Source organism: Mauremys reevesii, linkage group 2, assembly GCF_016161935.1.
Source record: "Mauremys reevesii isolate NIE-2019 linkage group 2, ASM1616193v1, whole genome shotgun sequence".
Classification (NCBI taxonomy): Eukaryota; Metazoa; Chordata; order Testudines; family Geoemydidae; genus Mauremys; species Mauremys reevesii.
In genome coordinates this window covers 233345284-233354831 of record NC_052624.1, presented here as the reverse complement: position 1 = coordinate 233354831, position 9548 = coordinate 233345284, and the positions used below count along the sequence as shown (strand labels likewise).

Sequence of the window (9548 nt, the reverse complement as noted above, 5' to 3'; positions counted from 1 at the left end):
CCCTTATTTAGGTACCTAGATTTAGGCACTCAACTGTGACCCGGATTAACAGCTGAAGAACTGTATTCAGTAATCTTACTTTTCAAAAGTATTAATGTAAGTAATTTTCAAAGTCACTTATATTAAAAAAAAGAAAATAAATATAAGCCCCATAATATGCTTCATTCTAATCTTATAAAATGTAATTAATGCAATTTTGAAAAATATAGAAGATCATAATGATGCAAGCTGGCATTTTACTGGAATGAATATGTTCTTTTTGCTGACACTGGTTTTTTCCCTTTATAGACTCCTCTTTGGTATTTTGCTGAGATAGCAGGAATTTCCAGTTAAACAAATTATTACATAGACTTTTCAGTGACTCATCAGTAAGGCTACGACTTAATCACTGGCAGTCACGGATTCTGTGACTTTCTGGACCTCCATGACGTCTAGGTCTTCAGGAGGAGGAGGCAGGACTGTGAGCCCCTGCCCTGTAACTGGGGCTGGCTGGAACCAGGACCCTGCAGCCCCAACTGCGCTGCTTCCTCTGGCAGGCTGCAGCTGGGGCCAGGGGCTGCAGCTGGGGCCATGCACCCCAGGCCCGTGCCATCCCAGGCTTGGCGGGACTGCAGCCAGGGCTGTGCGCCCCAGCCCCACGGCTTCCCAGGACTTGCAGCTGGGGGCCGTGCACTCCTCTTGCAGCTTCCCAGGGCCCTGTGCTAGAGATGGGGCTTGGCAGGAACTGCACTAGGGGCTGTGCACCCCGTCCCGCACCTGGGCCAGCTGTAGAGCAGGGGCTGTGTGCATGGCTGCACGCCCGCTGCAGCCACAGGAGTCAGGGCTGTGCCTCCTGCCCTGGTGGGGGGCTCAGCCTGTCAGTCATCCCCTCCCCACCCCATGGGACTCCATTCCTACCTGCCTACCTAGCCCTGCCCCCGGTTATTTGTAGTAGGGTGACTAGATGTCCTGTTTTTATAGGGACAGTCCCGGTTTTAGGGACTTTTTCTTATATAGGCGCCTATTACCCTCCTCCCCGCCCCCTCTCCTGTTTTTTCATAGTTGCTATCTGGTCACCCTAATTCGTAGTAAAGTAATGACCTGTTCATGACTTTTACTAAAAATAACCATGAAAACAATCTTAGCCTTACTCATCAGTAAGTGATGTAAACAACATTCAGCTGCATCCTACACCTTCAACCACGACTGAAGTCAGTGGGAAGTCAGCACACTTAACTCTTCATAAAAAGGGCCCAGACTGTCACAATATCAGGCCTTTAATAGTTGCCTAAGCAAAATTATACTATAGTATACTCCACTGTCGTAGAGCATAATAAAGAGAGTAAACAAAAATGTTACATTTATGGTATCCAACTACAAAATCCAATTGTGACTGCATTTGTTGAAATGGTACATACCCCTGTAGCAAAGATTTTCTCTGCAGCCTCCTCCAAAACTAGGTGGACATGCAGAACAAGGGCGGCCATGTTTGTAAGGAGCATGACCCCACCAGTTGCCCCTTAAAAATAAAAATGCTAATTAATAAAATATGCATAAATGCATTCATCGTTAATATTAACATCATTTCAATATGTGGTCAAACAAAATGAGGAAAAACCTGTTTCTATTTATGTTGACATTTGAACTGTGATGTTGTTATAATAAACCAGGTCCCCAATAGGGGTGTTTGATTTACAAGAGTCTGGGTTCAGTCACTGAGAAACTCATGAAGGGGAAATTGAGGCAGTGGCATGGTCCAGTGTTAGATCAGGTGGGACGCTGTTACTAGTGTGCCACCTAAGCTAAATTCCTCCACCATAACCGAATGGGACTCATGCTGTCCTGGATTTCAGTCAACTGAAGGTACAATTTGACCCTAGGCATGGTAGGCTCTCTAAATGAGGAATCTATTGTTTATTTTGGTAATGTTGTAAATCTGCTAAAATGATAATGGGGAGATAGCTTTATTGTGGTCTGACGTATCATTTTGTCTGGAAAATAAAGGTCTCTAACCCCAGAAAACAAACAGTCTGTTTTTGCTTCATTCAGTTACGGCTTCATTAGAAACAAAGTATCTTTTTGTGGCTGTACAGAAATAGAAAATTTAGCTTGATTTTCTGTGGGATTATCTCCTGGATTATGAAGTATTTTCCCCTTTCAGGATAAATTTTACAGAAAGTGTTAGCCTACTGTATATACTTACTTGGGAGAATAATTGCACACTAAATAGATTGCTTTTGGCCAGATCTGTCCCCAGATGTTCATATTATGACACAAGTTAATAGCACAACCTATCCTGCTACTTGTGGCCCATACCACCTAGATGACGGGAAACAAGAACACATGTGAAAATTAAATGAGTGATTAACACAAAACAAACATATCTATGAAACACTGAACTATAAAAATCAAATCACAAAAAAGCAGCAATGTTTCTGTCTCTCTCATACTCATACACACATACGTTTGGACAGGGGAAACACTCAAGCATGGAATTCAACTATTATTTAATTTTTGAACATTCAATACCAAGGGTCATGTGTATTGGTTGCTGCTGGTCAGATCTTTGGCTAGTATGAATCTGTGTTGTTCCAGTGACATCAATGGAGTAATGCTGATTTTCACCAGCTGATGATATGGCCATTCAGTTATATCTCTTGTTATAAAGAACAATTTTATGCTGATGCATAAAGGTTTTACAAAATAAAGCTAAACTGTGAGAAGTTGGGTTCTTACATATCACAGTTATGAACACAATCTAAGAACAGAAGAAATTCAGAATTAGGTAGGTAGACAAACGATAGCCAATAATTGCTAGCAATTAACAAGCAAGCAATTAACACAAGTAATTAAACTATTAACAAAAGGCTTCATTCACTGAAAATACTTATGTCTACTACAGACCACAAATTTTAAACAATTAGGAAAATTGTGTCATTGCAGTTGAAAGGAAAGTTGTAGTTCCTTCATTCAGCTGTTGAAACAACTCTCATTACATAATTTTTAAAAGATTCTGAAAGACTAAGCCTGGGATTTTCAAAAGTGATGAAGGGAGTTAGGTGCAATGCAAATCTCATTCCCTTAGGCTCTTGTACCATCCCAGCCTAAAGGCTCAGATCGATTCCGTGCAGAACCACCAGCATATTAAAGGTATGTCTACACTGCACACTCCTTTCACTGGAGTATAGAGTACATACACTACATGCCCCTCCCCACACTCCCAGACAGGTATAAATAGTAGTGTAGACAGTGAGGCATTCCTAAAGTGACTAAAGACACGCCTGAACGCTGGGGGTGTATAACTTACATGGCTCTCTACATGCCCAAGCAGCGCCTCTCCCATCCACATTGCTATTTTTAGCAGGATGATGTCCCGCTGCCACCCTGCTGTGGAAGTCTTTCCCCACCACAGGGAAAGATCCTGGCAATGGGGGAAGACCCCAGCTGTTCCCTGGAGCCTTTCTCCACTGCAGGAAAGTGCCAGAGCCTTTTCCTGCTGCAAAGAAAAACTCCAGCAGCAGGGAAAGGCTCGGGAGGCTCCCCGCTGCCAGGATAGGCTCTTATCCACGCTGCAATAAAAGGCTTCGGCAGCGGGGAGCTGCCAGAATCATTCCTCTCTGCCTCCCCTGCCTGAGCCTCTCTCTGACATGTGTAGCTACATACTAGGGTGGACACATCCCGCTTTCCATTGTGGTGTGTAGATACACACATACTCTACACACTGCCATCAGTGGTGCACTGTGTAGATACAGCCTAAGAATACCCATGTGGTGGGGATCCTGCCTGTAATGGAGAAGGGTAATCTATGGATGTTTCTAAAAGAACTTTAGTAGAAAACATGTCTTAATATTAGGTAAAATGGACTTATGCAAATTACTACTAGCAAGAAAATTTGTACAGAAGGCTTATTGTCAATTTTCTTGCTAGTAGTAATTTGCATAACTGAAGTTTTGCCCATCAGATTTTGGTAGAAGAAGTTAGAAATACTTTTTTGTTTTCATTGCCAAATGACAGAGAAATTCCTAGGTCAGGACTTAGAACAGGGGTGGGCAAACTACGGCCCACGGGACTATCCTGCCCGGCTCCCGAGCTCCTGGCCCAGGAGGCTCACCCCTGGCCCCTCCCCTGCTGTCCCCGCACAGATTCAGCTCACTTGCTCCGCTGCTGGCGCAATGCTCTGGGCAGCAGTGCTGTGAGCTCCTGGAGCAGTGCAGCTGCAGAGCCGGGCCTGACCCGGTCTCTGTGCTGTGTGGTGGTGGCAGCAGCGTGGCCCAGCTCCAGCCAGCCACGCCGCCAGCCACCAGTGCTCCAGGCAGCGCGGTAAGGGGGCAGGGAGCAGAGGGGGTTGGATAGAGGGCAGGGGAGTTCGGGGTGGTGGTCAGGGGGTGGGGGTGTGGATAGGGGATGGGGCGGACGGCGGGGAACAGGGGGCTGCATGAGGAGCAGGGGGCAGTCAGGGGCAGGGGTTCCGAGGCAGTAAGAGGACAGGGAGAAGGGGTGGTTGGATGGGGCAGGGGTTCTGAGAGGGTTGTCAGGAATGAAGGAGGGGTTGGATGGGGCGGTGGGAGTCCGGGGGCAGTGAGGGGATGGGGGGGTTGGATGGGGCAGGAGTCCCGGGGGGGCAGATAGGAGGTGGGGGCCAGGCCACGACCCCCTCCCCTAACCGGCCCTCCATACAATTTACGAAACCCGATGCAGCCCTCAGGCCAAAAAAAGTTTTCCTGCCCCTGACTTAGAAGCATACAATACACAGCATTGGGGAAACATTCAGGCAAAGGAGACTTTGCGAACTGAAAAACATGTTCTAGATAGGAGGAATTATTTGGGACAGTGTACTGACTAAGTATAATTTTAACAATTTTTTGTTATCCTGTTTGGTTATTTCTGTGCAATCTGGTACTTTTCAAATCTTTTTATTTAACCTTTTTTAATACCGCTATGCTTAGGCTTCAAGTTAAATACTTTTACTGATACATGGCTGCAGTGGTTTGTGCCTGAAGTTCTCTCTCAATGCCAAGGCAATATGGCAGGGAACTTCTTAGAAAGAGTTCACCCCACCCTCCCCACATTATAGTCAAGGTGCTGACAGGGCCCATACAGAAAACAGAAGATCCTATGCCACTTCAAAAGGTTACTGCTATTGTAGCAATATAAGTCCATTGCTATAATACTTTATTATATAAAAGGTGGTTTATTTCCTATATGATGTTTGTTCCTGATTATTCACAGGACAAATCTCTTTTCTTTTCTGCACTATAAATCTCTACTACATATCTGCATGTGAAACTTCCCTTGCTGTCAACTAGCTAAGTGCAGAATCTGCAATCTGCAAAGTGGACTTGAGAAGAAGATTTTGCAAGTAGTGGATGAAATTCATACAACCGCACCCCCATTATCCTTGAGAACTGGGCTTTGTAGAGACTCTCTGGATAGGTTGAGAAGGTGGAATTCTCACTTTCTCACTGGTACATCCCCAAGCTGCAGGAAGTCAATAGATATGCAGCACAACCCCCCTCCATACCACCTATTGTGCTGATTTACAGCTAGTGATGAATTCAGTAGACCCAAACATCCTTCAGTGGAACATATCTGGCTAACCTTAAACTTAACAATAAATTAAATTCTAAGGTCCTTACCCAACATGAATGGATAAGAGTAGAAACTGAGTGAAAAGTTAGTAAGCGCTATAGACTTTGGCTCCCAAGAATCATAGGAACATGATGCTTCCACATTTTCTTTCAAGTATTTCCCTAATGCTGTCCTCCTGAGGCACCATGGGATTACAACTGTGAAAAACAGGAATAACTTTGTTGTAAACCCAACACACATACCTGTGTATAATGAGTGCAAACAGGACCAGAACATCTGTAAGGACAATAGGGATTGCATTCCTGAGGATAAGGGTAGGTGAAGTCTCTCACTTCATCATACCATGCTTGGACATGAAATGTTGGAGGCCTGTATCTATAAAAAAATGACAATGTTTAATAAAATTATAACCACTATAGAACAACCCTGAAAAAAAAAGTATTTTTCATCACTCTGATTTTAAATAAGAAACAGATTTCCTTATGATTCAAAATTGTTTGAGATAAAATGGTATTTTAAACTACCTTCCCCAATGTGCCCCCAAATTCTGCCCAATTGATGGAAGAAGGCTTGCAGGTCCATGTTCCCACAGACAAGTTTCAGCCCAGGATTCTGCAGATCTCTCCAGCTCTACATCCCACACCTACAGTTCAAGAGGAAAAAAAAGATAGGCACGACCTGAGATATACTTTGCGGCTATTTCATATATTTGAAAAGAATCTCACCAAAACTATATATATATTTTTTTAAGTTTCTTGTTTTTCAGTTAAAAAGGCAGTTTTAAATAGTTTATCCCCCATTTGAGTTATGTAAGAAAAAACTTCTTTATAAAACCATGATGTAATAGAAATATTTTCACAATATTAAAAAATGTCTTTTCTCCCCATTTAAACAATTTCAGCAGCATTGTTCAGTGCAGGAAAGAGAAACTATGAAAGTGACAAGCTCAGTTCAACTTTCCCTGGGCTGAATTATATTTTCTGTTTTGTGAGATTTCTTGTATAGTAGAAGACACAATTCTTAGCCAAAAGGCTATTATCCAACACATTTTCAGCATAAGGGGTTCCCCCTCATAATCCAATAGTTTATCTGAAATGAAGGGTTTTTCTCCTCCTTTTTCATAATCAGCTTTCGTAGAAATAACATACAATGCAAACATCTACTTGAGGAACAGTGCAAGCTTCCAGAATATAAACAAAATGACTGTCTTGGCTGTATGATTAGGCTGGTAAAATAGGTTATGTTCAGCATGTGAAGCAATTCACTATGCCACTAAGTGAAAAATATTTCTGTCCATTCCAAAGTGTTTTAGAAAAGTAAAATAAACTGATGTATGAATTATGGTCTGTTTATCACAATGTCCTTTAGAAACAATTGTCGGAGTAAGCTTATTGCTTGAGAGGTAAACAGAAACTTGGAAGTTTCCCTCTCCTTCCAACCATATGTGAAACCCCACCTTTTCTCTGATGCACATCACCAGTAGAGACCACATCTTACTATGTTTGTACTGTCTGTACTGCACTAACCATGCAATATTAATTTTAGAAGAGGCTTTTCTCAAAGTTGAGCAGGTATCTCCTTTTTTAGTTCAAGCACCATATTAATGCTGCCTGACTTCTTCTATCTCTTAACTGGTAGTTATAGAAACTGCTTCAAAATATTTGAAAAGTTATCTTGGATTCACTGGAGCTGAAATTACTCAGGTCGGCAAACTGGAATATTTCTAGGAAGTAAATAGGTTTGTTGATGGAAAACAAAGTTATTCCTTTGTATGTTCAGTCTAACCGTTTCTTAAAAATGAGTTTGTGTTATCAAAAAAAAAATTGTTCAGTGCTTCCTAACCCCACTTCCCATGCAAAAGCTGGAGTTGCTATCTAAAATCTATAGCACAGCTAAAAATTGAAAACTCTAAGTTAGAGCTGAAGAATATAGAAGAGACTGGTTATTATGGTTACAGCCAGATCTGCAACATCATAGGAAGATATGACATGTCCCATGAAATTCAGCCAAATTTCTTCAGTCATATTATATCTTCAGTCAATGTTTCATTGTCATCATATCTTCCTATGATGTTGCAGATCTGGTTGTTTGCAACCTTAGTACCCAGACACTTATTGTAAATTCAGTGTGCCTTTGGTTATGCAAACATTTTACCAAGAAGTTTAGAGACTTTAACTTTTATCTCCCCTTTCCAGTCTCTGAATACTGTCTCTCAGAGTACAAAAACTTCTTTCAAGAAGTCTAACACAGTGGCTTCTACCTTGTCTTTAACCATCATCACCATCGAGAATATTTCAAAGTTGAGAATGATTGTCTTTTATGGATTGTCAATTTCAAATTATCAGTGGGTCTGCTGATGACTGACAAGGCCTATTCTGGAGCCGCAGACGCTGCCACATTGCACACATGTTTCTGAGCAGGGAGGGTGAACGTGGGGCATTGGTTTCGGCCAGAGCATGTTCTGTCACTTCCATTTTTCTGGTACATATAATCACATCTGATTCTCAAAGAACTGAGTTTCTCCATTATTGTTGATCCTGGATTATACATTCCCACGAGTTGATATCAATGTTGCATTTCCTCCTATTAGCCTTAAGAATGTCCCTGTAGCATTTTTTCTGCTCCTCTGGCACATTTGCCTTGGCTGAAGTGAGAGTAGAAGACTACAGAGAGTTAGCTCTTTTAATCATGTCATATAAATCAATAGCAGTACAGTTTATGTAGCATTCTGAGATGGCAGCATGACTTGGTTAAAAGTCACTATACTGTGCTTTTGCTATGTGCATTGTGACAATGCTACTCCATTCAAGTCTGCTCAGATTTTGCTATATTTAGATTTAGTTCAGTGAACGTGAACATGACTAGTTTAAGCTGTTTCATATATTTTCTGAACTCTGTGCCCAATCCAAATTTAAATCCAAACTGCACTCTAAACAATTGCCCATATGGATGGTCTTATTAAGTAGATCTTAGGGATGTGCTTTACATTAATACAAAAACAAAGTGTAATCTTCTTTCCTGCAAATCTCTAGAATATTCTGTCTCCAAGGCAAACTAAGCTTAATTTTATTCTTTAAAGAACCACCCAAACTATATTAATATTCTATTCCGAAGACCTCATTATGTCTTCTTCCTTAAAAGCAATTAGTCACTCAGAAAAGAATTTTACCATCTTCCTTTTCAGACGTTTCAAATACTTTATACAGTTAATCCAAAAATCAAATTCTGATTTACTGTTAGATCTAATCTAGTTAGTCTGTCTGTGTCTGCTGGCGAGCAAGACCTAAAGCTGATGCTTAAGTGACTTTTAATACATTTTCTGCAGAGAATGATGAAATGTATCCATCCAGAGAGCTGCAAGAACAGTCTCTGATGAAAATATTTTATTAATTGTCACTGCTGATGACAGATGAACAGCTGTACTCCCGGGCACTGTTGAGATTGGATAGTCTTCAAAAAGTTTCTGAAATGTTTCCATTTTTCAAAATGCTTTCTGGCCAGAAGGTATAGTGCAGTGTTCTCATCTCTTCTTTGTCCACATTAAAAAATATCCTCTCTATTACACCAAAAATGGGAATGTACAATTTTTCCTGCTCTTAGGCTACATCTTCAGCTGCAGTTGAGATACACTCTGCATGGCTGAGTAGAGCGGGTGCAAAAAAGGCCTGTGCAGACTCCCAATCTTAGAACAGCTCTCTCCTGCTCCAGGCTCCTGGATTAGGTTGCTCTAATTTGCACCAGCTGCCAATGGACTCAAGGAAACATCCAAGTAGCAGTGGATTACTGAGGTTCAGGGATGCCTTAGGCGTGCCCCCCAGCCACAGCCCATACTGCAGCAGTGGGAGAGTAGTGGTTTATGAGCCATTGTAGGAGCTCTGTTCCAACTGAAGGTCCATCTATGCATGTGAGATCCTCTAGGATCCTCTAGGATCTAGATCCTATAGGATCTGTTGTGGCAGAGCAGCTGAGAACATAGTGTG

The 9548-nt window shown here is 41.9% G+C and overlaps 1 protein-coding gene across 2 annotated transcripts in view; it reads right to left on the bottom strand.

The window, feature by feature from the left end:
• Positions 1–9548, bottom strand: part of CRISPLD1 (cysteine rich secretory protein LCCL domain containing 1) — a 56667-nt gene that overhangs the window by 23220 nt on the left and 23899 nt on the right. For both annotated transcript variants that reach the window (XM_039521565.1, XM_039521566.1), the window contains exons 3-6: positions 6093–6211; positions 5811–5943; positions 2183–2298; positions 1398–1498 (exon numbers count right to left, since the gene is read on the bottom strand). In XM_039521565.1, the coding sequence (XP_039377499.1) occupies positions 1398–1498; positions 2183–2298; positions 5811–5943; positions 6093–6211 (469 nt within the window). The remainder of the gene's footprint in view (positions 1–1397; positions 1499–2182; positions 2299–5810; positions 5944–6092; positions 6212–9548) is intronic.